Source organism: Pithys albifrons, chromosome 1 (genome assembly GCF_047495875.1).
Source record: "Pithys albifrons albifrons isolate INPA30051 chromosome 1, PitAlb_v1, whole genome shotgun sequence".
NCBI classification, from domain to species: Eukaryota; Metazoa; Chordata; class Aves; order Passeriformes; family Thamnophilidae; genus Pithys; species Pithys albifrons.
The window spans coordinates 32245770-32268529 of NC_092458.1; the positions used below are offsets into that span (position 1 = coordinate 32245770).

General features: G+C 37.3%; 1 protein-coding gene across 2 annotated transcripts in view; it reads left to right on the forward strand.

Annotated features, from left to right (window-relative positions):
• Positions 1-22760, forward strand: part of NALCN (sodium leak channel, non-selective) — a 229073-nt gene that overhangs the window by 108137 nt on the left and 98176 nt on the right. For both annotated transcript variants that reach the window (XM_071548846.1, XM_071548855.1), the window contains exons 11-13: positions 9070-9201; positions 15336-15503; positions 19686-19877. In XM_071548846.1, coding sequence (XP_071404947.1) covers positions 9070-9201; positions 15336-15503; positions 19686-19877 — 492 coding nt within the window. The remainder of the gene's footprint in view (positions 1-9069; positions 9202-15335; positions 15504-19685; positions 19878-22760) is intronic.

Here is a 22760-nt window from a genome sequence, read left to right on the forward strand (position 1 = left end):
CAGTTACTGATTTCTGTATGAATTTAGCTATACCATGTCATCTGAAGATGACATTTGCTGCTTTAAAAACATATTGTGATAGCAGAAAATCTTATGCTTTCCTACCAGAGCACATATTTGCATGTCCTGAAATGTTGCTATTATTCAGTAAAAGGCCCATTTCCAGTTTATTTTGAGGCTGCATGGAAGGAGACCCTGTAAAAACACAGCCAGATACTGTGCTGACCTTGAGTTTTGGATACTAATCAGATGAGGTAGAAGGTGGAAAGAGAAGCACAGTAAAGTGAAATGTGTAGAATATTTTATGAGCCAGGACAGTTTGCTATCTATACTGCTCTTTCTGCCAGACCAGTGTCACCTCTGCTGCAACCAGTTAACATTTATAGAAAAGTTTCCAAATGCATATTCTAAAACTTGCAAGAGTTATGATGTTTGGTTTTTTGGGGAGCATTTTCCTTCCTTGAATATCACCATACCATCTATATTATTTCCTGCAGCAGATAACAAAGGTGCTCTGTGGTAAGGTGATCTGAAAGTAGAGTTTCTAAGGAGATTTTTAAATTGGACTGTGGATCTTAAAGAGTCTTTACATTCATCTCTACTCCATCACTACCCTAAGAACTTACTCTGCTATCATAAAAAATGTTAAAGTCTCTAAAGCCAAAACTGGTGAAGAATCGCCATGCTCTCATTGCACTGAAGCAGGCAGCCTGTACTGGAAATCTAAGACTGCCTCCCTGTCATCACCAATGTTACTAACATCTGAGCTGAGTTACTGACTTATTTTCTTTGCAAGTATCTAAAAGCCACTCCTTCCAAAACTTACCCTTCACCTTGTTTCCTCAGTGAAGTTGCATTATTTGAGTTCATTTAGCATCTGGAAGTTCCTTTCAAATACAGTAGGTGGTATCTCAGATTTACAATAGTTTTAGTACCCCACACTGATATATAACTGCATCAATATAAGATATTAAAAGCTTGTAACCATAAAATTTCTGGCTAATGCTTAATAGTCTTCAGAAATGTTCAGATTGCAGAGCATGGGAATAATTGCTAAATTCTCCTTACAAGCATATCTTGGTCAGGCAGTCATAAAGTAAGTTGAAAGCAAAATCGTTTATAGAAAATTAGTTACATGGCTTTTTAAATGCTCTACAATGTACTGCAAACAAAAGGGAAAATTTCCTGCAGTTTCACAATTTTGTACTTGCTCAGATGGCCATTAACCAACAAAATGAAAATCAAATTTATCCTATTCATGCTATGAATTATCTATGATTAACAGTGTATAGAATGTGATTTTCTAAAGCTTCTTTCATATTCAAGGTATCTTCAAGCACTTCGTAAAGAAAAGGGACAAAATAAACACCACAAGTATACTACACATATATAGGAAAAAAAAACTTTCCCTTTTCTCTAGACCACAATTGAATCTTTGCTCAATGACTCTTTGAAACCTTGTGTTATAGAATCCTAAAGTCAGGCAGTTTTGCTGTTTCCAGTCTTGTACATTATAATTATTTCTGAGGCATTTGACATATCCTGCTTTCGACATCAAATCAAATGACTGACCCTCATGTTACTCTCTTAGTGGTGTAAATTTTATGCATACACCCTAAACTTGCCCTGCTCCACAAAACCCATGATCCCTTTATATGTGTTTAGCAGTCATAGGCTGAGCTCTGAAGAAATGTCCAGGAATGAGAATTTACTTAACATACTTTTTTTTTTCATTTGACCTAGTGTTTTCCCTGCTGCTATGATGAACCTGAGTTATGCTTTGTTAGCTCTTCTCAACAAGGTTTTTCTATTCTGTGATGCTCACTTAACTTTGGGTAATGGGGCTTTAAGAAGTCAACGGGTACCATAAATACCCAAGTTACAGAATGTAGCACCATACATCATGGTGGTTCTGTGCATGGAAATTAGCTGGGAGGTGTATTCGCCCTCATGTTGCTACAGTGGTTGAATCTATGCTGCAATAGGCCCATAAGTGAAAAAGAATGGAGTAGCACAAATGTAAGCTTTTCAGTTGCAATAACTGTTCTGTAATATCACCCAACTCTTTTGTGGACATCTAAATAACTTTAAGAAACCAACATCTCTTGTAGCTACCATAGAGGATGGTCTTGCAGTACATATGTGTAGAGAGGAGTACAAATAACCTACAACATCATTGCAATGATAGGTATAAACTTAACCACAATGATCATGTAGCCAGTATAAGGTCTTTAAAGTAGAAGCTTGGCTGGAATCTTTTAGCAGGACCTAGCTTCCCTGGGCAAATAGTAAAGCTAGTGAAGATGAAAATGGAGTAAGCAGCTTGCCAGGGTCATTCCATTAAAACATGGAGGAGGAGATACTACTGTTTTATGAAGTGTTAAAGAAAATATAAAATATAAAGAAATAGAGATACAACTATATTTTTCCTGTTGATGAATGCACAATTCAAGAGTATCAAAATCTGCAAAAAAAGGTGCTTATCCATACAGTGATTATCAGTCTTTTAGTTAAATGATGTTTACACTGTTCATTAATTGATTTGGTACTTTCAAGAGCTACCCTGCCAGTCTGACAATTACGCACTCTAAGCTTTTCACACATTAAATGGACAAAATAAGGAGAGCTTTTCTGCATATCAAATCTTCACCATGTCTTGTTCAGTACTAATAAGCTTGAGGGCTTTGTAAGTATTTTTTTATCAAGCCAATTGCCCTCATTTTTGTTTTCTTGGTTCGCCACCAAGAGTTTTACTTTTGTCAATTGCAGTCTGATTTCTGTAGGTCTAAACAGCGACAATGAGCCCTTTGAGGGCACTTCTTTCAAGGTTTCATGTGATAATTTTGAACATTACCAGCCAGTTTGAGCTATTGGGGAACATGGCCCATGGGTTCTTTCATTATTAAGTTCATCAGACCATAGAAGTTTGCAATACTTAGTAAGCAAGATCTATTATGGACTTGAAACAAAAATCCTCTATAAAGAATAGTGATACAAAATACCTGGTTTAGATATCAAGCCCCCAAGAAGAGTTTAGCACTAGGAAAAGGTAGTTTCATATTCAGTTTTTCTAGTTTGCTTATTGACGGCATTTTGCATGTCCCACTGCTTTCCTGAGCCAGCGTCTGTGTGGCTCTGGCTGTGTAAGGTGGCAGCTGCTGTGGATTTTCTCCAGGGCAGTGAGCTGGCAAAAGCAATTTACGTCACTCACTCTTCCTCTGCCGTCCAGGAATGTGGGAGAAGTATTAAAGCAATGTACCCCATTCTGATATTCCTGGAGTGAGTAAAGACTGCTTTAGGCCCTGCATGGTAATGCCGTGAAAGACTAAGTTAGTCAGGTAGTCTTCATCTGTCAGTAATTGCAGTGTCATTGCAAACTTGAGCTTTTGGGTCAATGCAGGGTATTAAATACAGTTTTTCATGTAGAGTCTCTCAGCTGCACCAAGCACATCCCCGGTGTCGAATAAATGAGTAGTATTTTAGAAATCTTCTCTGCTGTCATGAAATTCTCATCTGGGCAAAAAATAGATCCTCGTCTCCTTTGTGCATTTCCAAACACTGAAAGAATGTGGATTATTAACAGTTTTTTGGGTATTGGTTTTTGTGACCACTGCATCTTTAATGCACTGTGTCATCCACGTTCTTCACAATGTCCTGCATGCTGAGAATCAGGATCCTGCATGAAGTCAGTTGCCAGTATTACTAGTGATTCATAGCAAATGTAAGAACTTCATCACTGTTGCAGTTGATTGATGGCAGCAACAAGGCATTTCATTTGAGACTTCTTCAACACAGCTAATCTTAAGTCCAATTTAATATTAGATACAATTTTCCCACCATGCAACTGGCTGACAGCAGCATCAGAACATTTCTTTAATCTCATTCCTGCACAGTTTAAGAAACACACATCCAAGGGCTGAAAAAAGGTCAGTAAATTAAGCAAGTACAAAAATTGGCATTATGTCTCTTCTTTCAAGTTTGCATGGAGAATTTTCCACGGCTGTGTGCTCTGAAAAGGGCTGTAATCCGAACGACACCCTGCTGATGTTGTGATCCAAAATGATTTTTAAAGCTTGGGCAAGTGCTGTAGGCTAAATTCAATTTTCACTGAGACTTCATTCCAAATACAGAAATACGTAATGAGGCAGTGAATTCTTGTGGTCAATCATTGCAGCAGAGGTGTATTTGAACCATTTGAAGGGTACAAGTCCAAACTAAAATTCTGTGATGCAGAAAGAACAAACTAAGACAGATTAAAGTAGGGGTAAAGCTGAGCACAGTAGGTGTGCGGGCTAGAGTGCTATGATTGATCTCTTAAGGATATTGCAGTTCTGTCTCAGAGGACAAGAGGAAAGCTGCTTATCATGAGCAGCATTCATGCCAAGTGAGAAGCTAGATTCTGACATGTTGCAGAAAAAAATAAGGTTCAAATCTAGCTCCCATGAAATGGCCAGTCCTGGGATTTAAAAGTAAACATTTTTTTTTTAGCTCTTCTCAGTGTAGTGTTTTTGCTGTGCATGTGGTGGAGGTATTTGCGCAGATACCTTCACCTTGCTACCCCCATGTGCTCTCCATCTTTCTGCCAGCAACTGGGTGCTTTTCACATTCCTAGCCACAGCTATCTCCTCATTTGATGCCTCAGCCAGCTGTTTCTGCCTTTACATAGCCTGTGCCTAGCTTGTGTTCTGTCTGAGCCTCCTTCCTTATTATCTTAATATTGAATTATGTTATCCAGTGTAATACTCTGTTAGCTAAGTAGTCTCCTTTTAGTTAAATTGGGAAAACAACCTTGACAAAAAGCTTTATTGAATTTTACTGAAAAATAAAAGGTGCTGCCATGAGTCCAGAGAAGGCCAGGGAAGCTGGTGAAGGGGTTGGAGCTCAAGTCTTTTGAGGACTGATGGAGGAAGTTGAGGATATTTATCCTAGAGAAAAAGGGGTGTCAGAGGGAGCCTCATCACTCTCTAAAACTACCTGAAAGGAGTTTGTAGTGAGGTGGAAATTGGTCTCTTCTCCCAAGTGACAGCATGAGAAAAAATGACCTCAAGCTGCACCAGCGTGGGAGGGAGAGCAAATGAACAGCAGCTGGTTTGGAGAGTCTCAGTGGGAGCACTAAATTGGGGAGTACCATTCCTAAATCATGACAGTGTCTGAAGGTACTTTATGAGAAAGTGTGCGAGTATGTACATGTATGCTAAGACAGTTAATACAGTTTTATTCTTCCTGTATTACCATTTTGCTTCCGTGTTGTTTTTTGTGAAAGGAGAGAAAAGTGCATTTTGCAGCCTCACTTACTAGTTTCTCTTAGCAAGTTCTCTCCCAATAGAGACAGAATACTTTATTATTATGAAGGAAGTTTTGACACTGTTAAAAATACAGTGTAAAATATGCAGAGACAATCTGGTTAAAATTCATGTTAAATGGAAATGTAACAGATAGGATGCTATCTGTTTTGAATCACACTACTGAAAGAATGCATGATGGATGTCAGTAGCCCTATCTTTCATTGTTGTATTCTTATAAGCCTTGTGGATTAAGCATAAAACAATACCTTGTTTAGCCACTAATTTAGTTACTTACCTGTGCTTTAGGCATTGTTATTAACCCAGGCTTGTTCTGTAAATTTCTGAATAGAAGGCTTTAGCTCCTGACCCTCCCTTTCTAGGCTGGAATATACAGTCATTTTGTCATTAGGAAGCCAGCTTGCATGAGAAGTTTGAGTTGTATTCTGTCCATGATGTTACCCATAACTCACACAAGAAGTCGAGATATTAAGAGACAGGAGACAAACCTATTAGTTCAAAGCCTGTAAATGTGTGCTTAGTCTCCGTTAAGCTTCAATTTAAGCAAGATACCTTAAAATTGCAGTGGAATTCAAGGCCAGATGAATTCTTTAGTAGGCAAGTACAAGGCTTGCTAAAAGCCTGAACAAGTACTAGTCCTTGCAGCCTTCCATACATCCCATATAATGTTCTGATTTGATCACAAAAGAAGCACAACAACCTAGTAGCATGAAGAGTAGTTTGCTTAAGACACTGAGCTCCAGGCAGGGTTAAACATAAAATGCAAATGCTGACAATTCTTTATGAATATAACAATCTCGTGTCATGAAAGACTGAGTATTTTACAATTATATATATGAATTTCCCAACATGTTAATATACCTTACAAATCTGAAAATGTGTTATTACTTAAATTTTGCATTCTTCTAAAGCAGATAATCTTTGAGGTCCTTTCAACCTGAACAATTCTATGATCTTCACATTTCCAAGCCCCGGTTCTCCTGGGGCAGTGTAATCACTCTGGTATCTGCTAGAAGGACAACACAGCAGAATACAGTCCAGATTTCTGCATTGCAGTGGTGATAACTTCCTGAAACATGAGCTGAGGAGGGCAGGTCTTCTGGCTGGACCTCATACTTACCAGGAAGGAGAAATTGCAAAAGGAAGACTAGGAAAGATGTGGGCCTGCTGCTGAAAGGATCATGAGACCTGGTGGCATGGAAATGGTTGCAGCTTTCTTCACCCTTGTCTTGATAGATAAGACTGACCTTTAGAAATATCAAGCCCCTGCAACTTGTGAGAAAGTCTGGAGCCGTGATGTCTTAATCTTGATGGAAGAGGATCTCATTAAGAAACATTTAAACAAACTGGATGTCTATGGAACTGATGTCTGTGGAATCTGATGGGATGAATCCATGATTGCTAAGGAAACTGTCAACTGTTATTGCAAGGCCATTTTTGATTCATCAACACCCTCTAATGAACTGGATGGTGGCAGAGAGTGTGCCTTCAGCAAATTTGCAAATTGTAGAAAACTAGGAGGAATGGCTGATATGCCAGATGGTTGTACTGCTAATCAGAGAAATCTTGATAGACTAGAGAACTGACTACACAGGAACTTCATGATGTTAAACAAAGAGAGAAACAGAGTCCTGCACAGAGGAAGGACTAACTATGTGCATAGTTACTATGTTTTAATTTTTTGTTATGCCAACCATCAGGCTTGGCACCAGCCAGCTGCAATATAACACAAAAGGCCTTGGGGGTCCTTGTGAACAACAAGTTGAACATGGGCCAGCCGTTTGCTTCTGCAGCAAAGAAGGGCGACAAGTCTGTGGGCAGAATTAGGAAGAGAATTTCTGACATATTAAGAGGAGGTGAATCCCCATCTAGCTGGGGCTGGTGAGGCCATCGGGGCTGGTGAGGCCATCAGGGCTGTTGTGTCCAGATTTGGACTCGTTAATAGAAGGTACGGACATACTAGACTGAGTGTAACAGAGGGCCACAAAGATGATAAAGGGGCTGGAGCATCTTTCATATGAGGAAATACTGAGAGAGCTGCAACTGTTTAGCCTAGAGAAAATAAACTCAGGAATAGAACTTCACAGTATGGAAATATACTTAATGTGAGGAAGTAAAGAACATAAAAGCAGGATTTTCTCAGCAGTGTCCAGTGGTAGAATAAGAAGCAATGAACACTAACTGAAACAACAAGAAATACTGTTTGAACAGGAGAAAAAACTCTTTCACTGTGAAAATGCAGGACAAGCATGCCCAGGCAGGTTGTAGAGTTTCCATCATTTGAGATAGTTAAAACCTCACTGCATGTTGTCCTGGGCGACCTTCTCTAGGTGATGATGCATTGAGCAGAAGGATTGGATTAGATCATCTCAAGAGGCCCTTTGAGATTCTAATCTTGGAGATTCTGTGATCTGATTTGTCTTCCAGTGGGACAGTTGTCTAATTTTGAACACCTGAACAAAAAAAAAGACTTTCACTATGAAAGTGGTCAGAGTGGAATAGGTTTAACAGAGAGGTTGCGGAACCTTCATCAAGATACTCAAACTCTGACTGGATGCAGTTCTGGAATACCTGCTCTAGCACACTCTGCTAAAGCAGGCAGCAGCAGACTAGATTATCTCAAGAGATCCCTTCCAATTTAATTAATTATGTGATTATGTGAATATAAATCATAGAGGCACACAAAGTCTTTAGGAAGAAGTTGAGAGGAGGCAGAGTTCTTCTATGTTTTGAGTTTTATTTTTGCTGAAATTTTATCAGGCACTTGTACATATAAAGTTGGGAGGAAATAAAAATGGTCTTTTCCCTTATAAGAACAGCTTAAATTTACATGCAAAACACAAGGAAGTGTAATGACTCATAACTTACTTATGTAGTGTTCGCAAATAAGCATTAAAGACCTGAACTATATTACTTGTGGAAGGTTGTAAAAAATATATCACTATTAGTGACCATTATTTCAAAGATGGTTTAATGTAAAATAACAGTATGTTCTCTGTGTTTGATTTTACCTTCTACTAACCCAGTGAGGGTAGTGGTTAAGTTTTCAGGTCATAAATTCATGATCTTTATGGTGAGAGCTTAGAAGTTAATACATCTTATCACTACTTTTTGGCAACTCATCAGTGTAAACTCCTGGTCAGTTCTCCGTGCCTCCATTTCTGTTTCCTCCTGTAGGGCTGCAGTGGCAGTGAGAAAAAGCATTAAATACATAGATGTGTGAATTATCTGTGAGTCCTTAAGAGCTTATAGGCTGAGATGTGTATGTGTACTATATGTAGATGTGTTTTATTCATTTGGGCAATAGTTTGACATCAGATGAATCCCATGTGTTTTTTGAGCAAAAAGTAATGCACGAGATAGAATTGATGTTACTTTTTCCTGAACAATATGTCATTAAGATTTGCATGAATAAATCCTAACGGAGGAGTATTAACCAGGGCCAACTGAGTAGATAGAAGTACAGTTTTTGCTTTAAAACATACTCAAGTAATGGATATGATATTAAATTATAAACCTTCAGTGAGAAGTCAATTGGCAAATAAAAACTGAAAAGTACAAAAAAAACCACACCAAAAAAACCTTGCACATGTAAACCAATTAAAGCAATATATTAGAATGTATTTTAAAGAGTAATAAATTACAATCATCTAAAGAAGCTTTAGAATAGCATATTATTATAGCTGATTATGTTTTGACAATGTTAACTTTAAAATGCATGTTGTTTGACTCATTTTGATGATAAAATGTACTTTTTCTTTTGCAGAAAATGATGAGGTCATCCGTGTTTCACATGTTCATACTAAGCATGGTTGCCGTTGATGTGATTGTTGCCGCTAGTAACTACTACAAAGGAGAAAATTTCAAGAGACAATATGATGAATTTTACCTAGCTGAGGTGAGTATACTGAAATGAGTATCTGGATAATTTTCAAGATAAGCTAAAGTAAAAAATTTGAATGTCAAGAACATTTTAGTAGCTAGTCTTTTATTCCCTTAAGTGTTCCAAGAATACTTTGCTAACCTGTTCAACTTCCTCTGTCTGACAATAGCTGACAGCCCTATCTTACAACCTTTTTAAAGGTAATTTCCTCAAACCAAATGTCAGTGGTAATGAGCTGAGGCTTAAGCACAACATCTGAGGGTTGCTGAGTTGCTATCTTTCTCTAGCAGGAGTGTAACATTTATAAGAATTTAACGTTAAAAAGATAACAAGACACAGTCTTTAAAAAATATAGATAGGACTTCTTCCTAAATCATCTTTATTTGACATATACTTAGCTGCCAGAAGATCCTTAATCATATCCAAAGTAGTATTACAAATAGTTTGCCTTCAGCAATCTCAAGAGCACACCACAGAAAACCACATTTACCCAATCATGAATTTGGTGAAGGAGTAGTCTGTGCTTCTGAACCAGTGAAGTCAAGATACAAGTGGCATTCTGACAGGGAGCCTGCTTGAGTCATTAGCTGGCCAAGGATTTTACTGCAGAACATGCACTACAGGTCCTAGAACATTGCATACATGTCTTTTTAGTACTATTCAATTCAATTAAAAAAAATCAGATCTTTGGTACTAAAGGACTGGCATAGCTTCAAGTAGATGCTTATTTTTTTCTGTGAAATCAGTATTGTATCATTATTAAAAATACTTATTTCCATGGGCACTGTGAACTGTCACTTTATCTGAGTAAAAAGCCAGTAAAAACATCAGTTCTTTCACCAGTGCACCAAGATCAGTTCTCTGAAAGTGTTGATCACAGTTACCTGGATTGGGTATATGTTCAGCTTTATGGTTATTGCAGTTTCCCTGGCTTCCACAGTTAAACACTCCTCCTTTGGAGCCAGAGGAGACATTCTTAGGCTGGAGTGCATGGTGGCAGAATGTTCCTTGTGGTTTCTTGTCTGTTGGCAATACTTGTTTGGTTTTATGACCAACTTTAAACCCTTTAGTCCGTAACAGCACAAAGCTGTATGAATCTCCTTTTTTAAAGAAGATTGAGTTAACACACATTTTTATCTTAGTTTTAGACTTTGTATCTGATCTCCTACAATTGTATGAAGCTGAGAGTTCACCAGTTCTAGGAGAAAAATGAAAGCAAAAAAAAGACTGCACCAGAGTCAAAACCTTAAAAAAAAAAGTGGAGATTATAGAGACAGCACTGCTGCATCATGTTCTGTTGTCTCTCATGCTGCTGGGGATAGCTGTAGTTTGAGTCAATGTTGGACTAGCCAACAATTACAAGAATAATTGTGAAATATGTTGTCTTTATTTTATCTCATGTGTGTTCAATTGAGCTGGCAAAATGCCAACTACCTAAACACAGAGTAAGAGTTGATGACTTGGGAAGATGAACACCACCACTTTAAACATCCCCTCTTCCTTTCGCTTCCTGCAGCTTTATATGCTGAGCATGACACCATATGTTAAGGGATATCCCTTTGGTCAATTGGGTCAGCTGTCGTGGCTGTGTCCCCTCCCAACTCCCTGTGCAGCCCCAGCCTGTTTGCTGGTGGGGTGGGCATAGAGGCAGAAAAAGTCTTGACTCTGTGCAAGCCCTGCTCAGCAACAGCTAAAACATCCCTTTGTTACTAACACTATTTTCAGCACAAATCCAAAATAGCATTATGCAAACTATGATGAGGAAAACTAACTCTGTCACGGGCATGTCCAGTACAATATTCTTGGCCGGAAACAAATAATTAAGTCAGCATTAAAGCCTGAGACCATGAACTCTTCACAGCAGGAATTTTTGCTTTATGCCCAGCATGCAGCAAGTGGAGCCTGGGTTCTTAACAAAATAACATTAATTCTATTTTTATTCCAAATAGAGAACACTGCATGTCCTATTTCTATTTTGGCTCTCAATATATAGTATAATTATCCTTTTATTAATCAGTGCTAGAAACAATCTCTTCAACATCTATTTCAAGTACAGGATTTGCTGGGGTTTTTTCCAACAGAGCTACTTGCCAGGGTTTATTCCAGGTGAGTATATCATGGAGACTAGTGCATTATAATTCTATCTTATAGCCGATGTCCGTTTTTCTTTAACAATACATTTTTCTGTTTCTGCATAGCTTAGGTAATGGATTAATTAGTGGAGAGGTTGTCAGAAAACTCATTTGCTTACATTCTACATTTTACATTTCTGAGTATATAACATCAAGTGTTCTGGGATAGAGAAACGTGTCTTCTTTATTTATAAAGCAAATCTTTTGTTTTCTTTTTTTTCTTTTTAAGCCTTTGATGCTTTTACTAGAGGCAGTATAAAAATCAAACAAGAACAACGCTCTAGTGTCTTATAGAAGGAGATACAAAGGAAAGTATCACAAGAGCAGAAGAGTTAAAAAATTATGAGAGAGAGGAGTAATTGATAAATTGGTGTCGTGGTTATTGTGACACTTGTTCTTAGCAGCACAGAGTGAACAAAGAGAATGCTTTTAAGAGCCTTGAAGAGGCTGAATACTCAAACAATGTGGATCATTCCACTAAAGATGGTCTGTTTCCTTGGTGATGAAGACTAGATGCACTGCTGTTGCTCTGTCTTCCATTAGACAAGGCTTCAGAAAGCTTTCCCTTCAATGGAAGCTGACTTGAGAAGCCAGCAGCAGTGAGGATTCCCTTTGCTAAAGAAAGTGGCCAGACAGGTTATAGCAAGCGTATCTGGCTTCCTGATACATTTTCCTGAAGTCGTCTTGGGAGCTGCTGGCTTTAGGAGCAGATTTGTCTAATAAAATAGCTCACTCAGTCCATTCTATGGACCACGCATTATAGTGGCCTCGAACTGTAGAAATACATCTGCTTAAACTCAGTAGATAAATCTAAGGGAAGTTATTGAGATGCCCAGTATGAAGAAAAGAAACCTCTTGGAAAGAGAAGCAGTCTCTAGAAGGCAAAAGCTAGATAAGACAAAGCAAAATTACTTTTAAACCTAGATCCATTGTTTGCATACGTTTTTATACCAAATAGTAAATAAAAGTTTCTGACAGGCTTTTCAACTTTTATACATCAGCCCTGCGGATTAAGCATAACCAGAATTTTAACAGGATGACTCAAAACCCCAGTGCAATGTCTGAGACCCTAGAAAGAGTAAAGCTTCAAATTTATGTTGGTAATTTGTAATGAGGATGCTGGCTTTAACTGCTCAATACCCAGCCAGAATAGTGATGGATGCTTGCTTTTATATGCATCTCCCGCACTGTCTTCCATTAAAAGATGTTACAGACTAGCAGTCTTGTTAGAGATGTGTAAGATTTCTATAAATATTGCTTTCAAGTGTGTGAATACCAGAGTTCAAAACTAGGTGCTCCTATACAGTTCCTCCTAGGCTCCTTTTGTACCCTGTCCTTTGGCACTGCTGTGTTTGCCTTTTCCTGGGCAAAGGAAGGATTGAGTGCTGTGTCAAGTCTGGTAGGGAGAGAAGCACTAGAGGTCTGTGCCCTTAATCCCACTGATCCTGCTTGGGAGAATTCATGTCTTTCATGACAACTTGATAACCTTTCAAATAAGCCACGGTTATAAAGAAAATAAACTGAGTCTTTCACTGTTCATTGATACTGAGCTCTGCCTCTGAAAATAAAAACATTAAGTGGCCACTAGCAAAACATAATGTTGCTGAAGGTGGCATTAATACTATAAATCTTCTGGGTGACCAAATGTGAGGCAGCCCTGAGAGAAAAAGCCCATTCCGGTTTGTTTGTCTTTGCAAAATTGGCAGCCCAGTGGAGAGTGGCTTCTCAGTGGCTACTCATGTGTTACACCTGCTTTTTCTGTGTGGATCTGCTCTGGATTCTTGTGTGAGTTTGCCTTTCCCTTATCTTTACAGCAATGAAAGGAATGATTTCAGCTTTGCAAAGAAACCCACAAAACTATTAAGTTGTTTCACAGTTCACATCTAACAAAAAGGTCTAGTCAGATATTCTGAATCTTTTCCTGCAATTAATTACAAGGAAGGAAAAAAATACAATCTCTGTCAGCAGGAAGACAGGTGTATAAATGTAATCAGATGTTATGCAAACCATTTGATACATTTTTAAGTGCCAGTGGTTTGAATTCATTTGACAAGCATGTGAAATGCAAATTATCCTGCCCACACATTTTTAGAATAAATTAAAATACACTTAACATCATATTTGTTAGTCTTATTCTAATAGGAAGCCTATGTGCTCTGAAGTGTATATGTGTGTATTTAAATGGCATTGTTATTCCACCTGCTCTGAGATGAATCCCAGCTGCTTTCTAAGCACTGTTCCATTTTTCCTAATTTGATCCCCTTCTTCTTTCAGGACTCAGTTAGATGTGTTATCTTTAAAAGTGAGCTTTACTTTTAAGATTTTTTGATAAAACATTTTCCTTGTGTCTTAGATAGAGATTTTCATGTGAAGAAGTAGTCTTTTCAAATGTGGCTCCTTGTTCTCCTAGAGCTCTTTGATATCCCACAACATGGGCTGAAAAACTGGACAGATCCATTTGAAAATAACAGCACGAAACTGTCCCTACACTGTCCGTGACTGAAAGCACACAAATATTTCTTAGTAGTCTTTCTTTCCTAGTGTGAAGAGACTTTTGCGGTGCTGTCAAACATTTTGCCTTGATTTAATCATTCAGAGAGCGTTTGAAGCCTGATAACTGTTTTGCATACCTTGAGAAAGCCGTATGATATAGATGGTAGCACTTCTTTTAAATAGGTGTGTGGACTAGGGCAATAAACATAAGACATAAACTTCAGCATTTAATTTCCATCTTCACTCCTTCTTGTGGCAGTCCTGTACACATAAAGTATGTAAAATTTTATTTAGCTATCTCACAACCCCCCCTCTTTCATGTTAATAAATATATTTTGATTGACTGTAGAGTTTAAATTTTAAATAACATAACTACTTAAGGCAGCATTCCAGAGATTGTCACTATTGATTCAGGACTAAAATGTTAGTCTCGAACTTTTTCATCCCTTGCCAAATCCCATAAACCTTATGACCCACAGTCAATTAGTCTCTCCATCCTAAAAGACTAATAATGCTTTTTCTCAAAGGAGATTTGAGCTGTGTTTTCTTTATGTTTGTACTGCACTTTGTAAGTATTAGTTGTATTTAGATGTTATCTAATGTTAATTTAGTGTCTCTCTTAAGCCTCATGTGTTAGGGTCAGAGAGGAACATTTCTGAGTCAAGAAAAAGCATCTTTTCCACTGGGTTTCCTGGTTGTTGAAAAGTGAGGGTGAGAGCATCTCAAGGTATATACAATGGTAAAATAAAAAGGCATGTGAGGAAGAAGTGTGTCTAGGCAGAATTATTTGGTAGTGAGAGAAGTAAGAGAAATAAATCTCAAAGATGTAAACACATTCAAAATTGTCTCCTTTTTTTCAAGCTGACTATTATGCATTTTACTGTGCAAATATTTCAAGAAAGGCCTGTTGAAGAATCCCAGAGTTATTCAATCCCTACAAGTGGATTTCATCCTTTGTAATTTCCTATCAGGCCCAACTTCGTTAATACCATTGTGAAAATTAACCAGTTCTGGACTGATTTGGAATTTCCTCTATTTTTAAAATTTGTTTTAGGTGTTTAAGTCCCATTACTTCTCTGCTACCTGTTTTGTCTGTCATATTACTGTGGATATTTTAGAAAATTGAAATAATTTTCAAACTAGAGGCTTTAAACTTTAGACTGTTCCTTAGATCTCTTAAAATTCATCAGACGGGTCATGTGTATTGTTTCATATGTTTAAAGAAAAATGCTTGTCATGTTTTCTTTTCTATATATGTACATAAACTGAAATAATAGCTGGATGGATTTATTATTTCATGCTTTTCAAATCATGAAATCTACCTGTCTGTGGTAGAGTCTTTGGAAAATTTCATAAAGCGAAAGCTGTTATTGTTTATTCTGTTTAAAATACAGTTGGTTTTGTTAAAACGATGATGATCTTTATTTTTGCCATACAAAGCCTTGACAGACATCATGACATAAAAGCTTCTAATTTAACTCAATGTTTTTGAATGCACCTTTCTTGTTTTATATATTTGTCTAGGTTGCTTTCACAGTTCTGTTTGATTTAGAAGCTCTCCTGAAGATCTGGTGTTTGGGTTTCACAGGATACATCAGCTCATCTCTTCACAAGTTTGAGTTGCTACTTGTAATTGGAACCACTCTCCATATTTATCCAGACCTCTATCACTCTCAATTTACATATTTTCAGGTATGATCAGCTACTTTGACTTTTTACCCTATATACCATTTTAAAAAATTACCCATCAACACTTCACATGAATTTCAATTTTCTCACTATATTGATTCATTTTGAGAATAACTTTAAAATAACAAATCTCTCTGTTCCTAACTGTGTTCATTGAGTGGATTTACAGAAATGGGATTTTTTCTAATTTTGCTGAGAAATCCTTTCTGTTTTCAGTAACTCCCATTTCTTATCTAAGCTACACTGTTCAGTAAGTTCTTGATTATTTTCTTCACTCTCCTTCACTGAACCTTGACCCTGTATACAGCTATTTACAACTCTGCCTTCCTGTAGTGTCCATCTCTGCTTACCTGGATGCTGTACCAGCGGCCCCAGTCATTTCTCCAGAATCGTCTTAGAGCTGGATTTTATAGCTCCCCAGTCACTCTTTATCAGAGGGAAAGTGTGTTTATTGAGGCTCTTCCTACATTTTCACTTTGAGTGAGAGCAGGAAAGAGACAAAAAAAGACTGATTAATTCAGACTTCTGATGCTGCCTGTCAGCCAGCCCAACCAATTCTCCATTCATCCCCCTTGAAGTGCTTAGGGTTGCTCCAGTTTTGGGAGAAAGCACTGTGATTTATTACAATGTGTTATATTCTACAGTGCTAAAAAAAGGGAATTTTAAAAATATATTTGTTAAAGGATTCATATCTGTCTGTTATTCAGCAATGGATCGGCATGATGAATAAATAATAATCAGTAAAGGAAAATAATAAATTATCAGGCAGAGTCATGTCAATAAATGTAATTAGTATACAGTGACACATATTGTGAGTACCACTCAAGTTCAGGTTGAAGTATAATGGCCTTTTCAGATTTCTGCAAATGTCATCCTGTATTTTTTCTAAGTGGTTCTAAAAACCTGCTCAAGCAATCTTTCAAGATATTTTTTTTACATGATATTATTTTAATACTTTTAGCATTGATATCATTATAGCATTGATTTTGATGTCCGAATATGTAAGAAGTTGTTACTCAGTGCAGCATAATACATCTAACCTGCAAGAAAGGATGATCTGTCAGGAGCATCCCATTGCACTCTTGTGTCATAAGCACACAGGAATGTAGCTGGGAGCTCTCAATTAAAGCAGTTAACAGTTAATAGTTGGCCCATATTTATTAAGGAAGAGTCCACTTACGACTGCTGGTTTCTTTCTAAGAATTTTAAGTATAAATTATGAACAGTTTGGACTAAATGGGTAACCTTATCCCTAACTCATAAGATTGAAAGCATAATTAAAATGCAGCTAGGTGTTGATAATAAAATAAGTATTTTCTTTTTAATGGATTTAATTAGTTTTCTGGAGCGGGGGTGGTGGAGGTGGTTTTTTAATTACAAAGTGCTAGCTTTTATGACAGAAGATTCCAAGATGTGATTTTTTTTCCCCACAATATATGAAAGACATATATTTTACAAGCAGAAACACCTGCTACACTGAAAGATTTGGGTTGTATTTTGCAGTCCAAATCCGCTAAGAGGCAAATGATAGAAAGGTTGGAGAATACCTTTGATGTCAGTATGTACACATCATATTTCTCCGCAATTAAGTTCTGGGCAAGCTAGATAACACATTTCCAAATCGACCAAGGTCAAAAAGTCTTTTTCACATGAATACATCTTGATGTTAGTCAGATTTCCAGGCCTGTAGGTATTCATGATGACAGGTTAAATGTGTTCCTTGTCAAAACAGATTACTGCAAACAGAAGTCTGACTTGACACATTCCAGGATATCAAGCAGATTTATTGTTTGGCTTTTCTAGTCTTCCTTGTATATATTTCAGTTTGCATTATTCATTGGTCTTTACCATTACCTTTTGCCAACACATCATTCACTCTTTACTACATTGGCTGCTGTCCACACTCACACCTTTCTTGCATTCACTGTGCATTCATTCCAAACACTTTGCAAAGCCCTCTGTGAAAGACTACAGCAAAAAACTGGCTATAATCTACAGGACACAAAATTAGTAAAATGACAGATTTTGCATGTTATTGCAGAGACCTGTAATGAACCAGCATAAAAGGGAGAGATTTAAACAGAATTTGACCTATACTGGACCGAAGAGATGGTGTACTTGTGTTTGGGGAAAATATTGCTGAGTCATTTTCTGAATAATTATTATTTCTTGTAGGAGATGTGGCCATTCTGTGTAACAAAGCTCTGGTTCCTTTTTTGTATTATTCATTTTGATTTGTCCTTTAACATATCTTTATATTTAATACAAATAGTGCATCTTCCACAGCTCCCAAATTTAATACAATTTGCAATCCAATTATACAAAATGCATAAATGTTCTTTAGAGTGTACTTTTGCTAGATTCAATTTGTCAACTAATGAAAATAAATGACTAAACCAAATACTATCAATAAGATTAGTGTGTTGCTTAAAGGTCAATTAAAGTTCCCCAAAGAAAGGGGGAAAAAGGAAGGCAGATAATTGAGCTTATCTAAAACCCAGCTCAGAAATCTGATTAGCTGAATCTTCACTTCACTGGGATCTGTGGGAACAGAGCTAACACAAATAAATCTAAGTAAGAAGGCACCATGTTTACATGTTCATAGTACTTGGATATCTCCCTCCTTTCATTGTTTGCCTTGGTAACCACCTTCATGTACTCAGATTATATGTAATGTAACCATGGTACCAATATGAAAGAAAGGACTTTATCTCACCTTGTGCTAATGTTGTGAAAGTTGAGCTGTCCAGCCTAACCACTGATCTGAGACCCTTGTTTACTACTGAAGGCAGTGGAGGTTCATCCCATCTCAAACAAGGGGTCTGATTTGTTTGGAATAAGTTGGTCTCTTGAGTTGACTTTCTCTTTCCCCTTTGGCAGTAAAGTCTAGATGGCAAGTGTGTTCTGCATACCTTACCTTGCACATAAGGTCAGCCAATAATTGGACTGTAATTCCTACCTTTCAGTTTCAGTATGATTCTCGTGGAAATCCATGTGATACCTCAGGCTAGAGAGTGTTTTTCTTCCTAAGAGCTGCAGAATCTTAGTTGCCTCATATGCTTCTGTCTGTTGTCTTCAGCAGCTACTTTTGCTACCACTGCCTCTTGTTGAGACTGATGTTCATGTCACTGTGCCACCATCAGTGGCAGAAAAAGGAGAATCAGAACTCTTTCAGAACTCTGTCAGCAGCTCTTTCAAGGCAGGCTCAGCAGTGAATGGGTCAGGAGTTCCACACAATATCAAAGATTTGCTGCCAACACTAATACTTGAGAGGTATCAAATATGTCAGTAGCACACAGTGCTGTTTCCTCTGATACTGAGAAATGCAACCCAAAGTTTCCCATGTTATATATAATGTGAAAAAACAAAGTATGTTCATTGCCAAATTTGCTAGGTTACATGGTACACAGTGCCAAATGGTTTTGCCTTGCATCACTGAAATGGGAAGATGACTTGTGGAAGAAGACTTAGCAGTTCTTTATGTGAATATGTAACCTGGTATAACAAATATCATAGAATCATAGAAAAACCTAGGTTGGAAGTGGCCTTTCAAAGTCATATCCTCTAGCCTGCTGCTCAAAGCAAAGCTTTCTGTGAAGAATGTTCAGGACCCTGTCCATTTAGAATAAGGATGAATTTTTACAAGGGATGATGATCAAGCAGGAGCAATGTACCTTGCACTGCAGTAGATTCTCATTTGCTAAATCTAGACTGGTGTGCTTTGACTCTTGTCTGTAGCCGTTCTTATGTTTGGTAACACACCGTAAGCCTGCATTGGTCTCTCATTCCACATTACATTCAGATTTACCATCTGTGGTTTGTTTTGTCTATGTCTTTGTACCCCTTCTTACCCCAAAGCCAACTTTATCCAATTGCATTTCCACAATGCCTCTTCATGATCGGTGAGCTGATTACAGCCCTGGAGGCCTTGAGTCCTCCCATGTCTGTACTATCAAGACTTCTGCTGTCATCCCATGCCTGAATACCTCAATGCTGCTTATGTTTCAGGTCTAATATTTTTAACCTAACACAACTTTTATTTGTTACAAGTGGTGGCAATCCAGTATTTATTGGACTACAAGGCTTCAAGTCCCTTTTTGGCCATGACTGTCTGATGTTTTGAAAATTTCTAATTAAAGTGCTAATCAAATAATTGATACAATTGCATTTTCCTTTTGTTTGCAGGTTCTTAGAGTAGTTCGTCTTATAAAGATTTCTCCTGCTCTGGAGGATTTTGTGTATAAGATATTTGGACCAGGAAAAAAACTTGGGAGTTTGGTAGTATTTACTGCCAGCCTTTTAATCGTAATGTCTGCAATCAGTTTACAGATGTTTTGCTTTGTGGAAGAACTGGATAGATTTACAACCTTTCCACGGGCAAGTATAAAAAGCATTGATTACTCATTGCTTGTTGCTGTTTTCTTATCATTGATATTTTCTTACCATTGATAAACATGGCAATGTTGGGTTAATGATTGGACTCGATGATTTTAGAGGTTCTTTCTATCCTAAATGATTCTGTGATTCTGTTATGGTTTAACCCAGCCAGCAGCTAAACATCACACAGCCACTTGTTTAATCCTCCCCCTGCAGTGGGATGGGTGAGAGAACTGAGGGAACAAAAAAGTAAAATTCATGGGCTGAGATAAATTTTAGCAGAACAGAAGTGGAAGGGAAAACAATAATAATAAAAGAATTAGAATATACAAAATAAGTGGCATACATTGCCATTGCTTACTCTCTGTTGGCCGATGCCCAGCCAGTTCCCAATCTGCAGCCACCAGCCAGCTTTCCCCCTAGTTAATATGCTGATCACGTAGCCATATGGTATGGGATATCCCTGCAGTCAGTTGGGATCAGCTGTCCAGCTGTGGACCCTCCCAGCCTCTTGTGCACCCACAGCTTGCTCACTAGTGGGGTGGGGTGAGAAGCAGAAAAGCCCTTGACTCAGTGCAAGCACTGCTCAGCAGCAACTAAAATGTAGGGGTGTTATCAACATTATTCTCATCCTAAACCCAAAATACAGCATTGTACCAGTTACTAGGAAGAAAATGAACCTCTACTCCAGCCAGAACCAAGACAGAATCTATTATATTTGCTATTACACTAGCAGTCTTCCTTTCCTTTTGAGAATCATGAAGCAGTTGATCTCCATATGTATAGACAAAAGAATTATCTTTTCTGGGTGGAATAGTCTTCCTGTAGTCTTTCTGTAGATAAGGCTATCTTTCTTTCCATGAGGTATTCTATTTCTGCTGTCACAAGAATATAGAGAAATTTTACCTATGCACTATGATGATAACACAACACAGCATATGGCTTAATAGTACTCTAGCGTGTTGCAGAAAGATGATTCATGCCCACAAGTGTGAATATTAGTCACAAAATTTATATAAAACATGCCTACACGTGATTTGTACCTTCATGTTGTTCTTGATTTGTACAGGAATGCTTGTTTTACACAGGGTTATAAAATCTGCTTGCATTGACAAAACAAGTGTGTGCCTTTTGGGTATAAATAATGGATATTTATGAGCATTACGTTAATTCAGAACAGAACATTGAAAATCAGTGGAAATTGGAGCTAACGTATTTATTGAAGCACACTGTTCTGAATGAAAATACTGCCATTTCTTTAATAGTGGATTAGACTGAGTGTACATGGATTGGTTCCAGTGACAATTTATTTGTTTCTGTCATTCCAGCTTGGTTATCCAATGTATCTATTTTAGTGAAAGTGCACTGGTTGGAACAATTAAATAACAATGAATAAGGCAGCCTCAAGGGTCACGCATTTAGCAAACAAAATGGCTAAGCAGCAATTTGTAATTATAAACCTGAGCTTGATGTATGGGAAGCTGGCCATCAAATCTGAGACAAAAAATGCCTACCCACAGGGAATAATGCAGAACCATGCTTTCTATTTTGGAAAATGTGCTTATGAAAGCAGCCAGTACAATTAAATATTCAGTACAATTAATTGTTTAAATATTGAAGAAAGGAAAATAAAACCAGAAAAAAACCAACCAAACAATCTTTTCTAATGGATGCCCAACTCCCATGGGTAATTTCTGAAAAAAACTTCCAACTTCAGGTTTCAAATCACCATGGAATTTTGTTTTAAAATTATTTATACAGAGTGACAGTAAAAGTCCTGAAAGAATTACTGTAGTATTTCAATAAGACAGATTCACAATCACCTGCACATTTTAACTGGATAAATTGATATCTGAGTAAAGATCCAGTTACAGTGAAAAATTGCTGATATATATCAGTACATTAGTAAAGTTTTGCATTATTTTAAGCATTTCAATCTGCTGCAATTTAAACTACATTAAAATCTTCTAGCTTATTGAATTTTAACAGATATATGTATATCCTAAGTGCACATTTCAAGAGTGAGAAAATATTCTGTCCAGCAAATTATGCAGTTTTTACAGACAGAATATATCTTTACTTGTTTTCTATTTTCTGACTTAAATTTTGGATCCAGAAAGGGGTGTTCCAGCAATACTGATATGAAATATTTTTAATATTTTTCATATGATGGCCAGAAGCAAGGGTCTCTTTTTCTTTTTATTTTGTATACATATTTGATGCCTTAAGGCAACATATTCACCTTGTTATGCTTTTCAGAAGTGTGTAATTTACAGTATATGGTTTATTTTTGCAGTTTTATAGTGAAACATCTCTTAATAGGTTAAAAGTTAATGGAAATCTTCTACTCAAAATTTTTGATTGATTGTGTGAATAGTGGTGTCCCTCCAAAAGTATGTGAGGATTTCACACGTTTTCTGCCCTGAATAAAGACCACAGACTCAGTTTGCAATAAAACAATTATAATTATTTTCAAAACATGACTGAAGATGCACTGTATAATGTAGGCAATGATACAAGGTCTGCAATACCAGAATTTGCTAAGATAAATTTTTAGGAGCTTACCCTCAGAGAAAAGCAAACCTAAAATGCCCAGGACTGTTGCTGAGGGTTTTTTTTTGTTACAAATACAGAGAGGACAAGCATGATAACAAAAATGGTGACACTAGAGGCTAAATTTTGAGTCTGTACAGTCAAGTGCTTTCTACACTGAAACAGACAAAACCTAAAATCATTTTGAAACTCTAAGTGCTTTATAAAAAGGCACAGTATGGGTTCTGGAACAAGTAGACCTCCTCCTTTTGCTAATGCCTCTAAATTGCATGTTTTCACATGGTTTCCTGATGACAGTCAATAGGCACAAGCTCTGTGTTGCCATGGCTA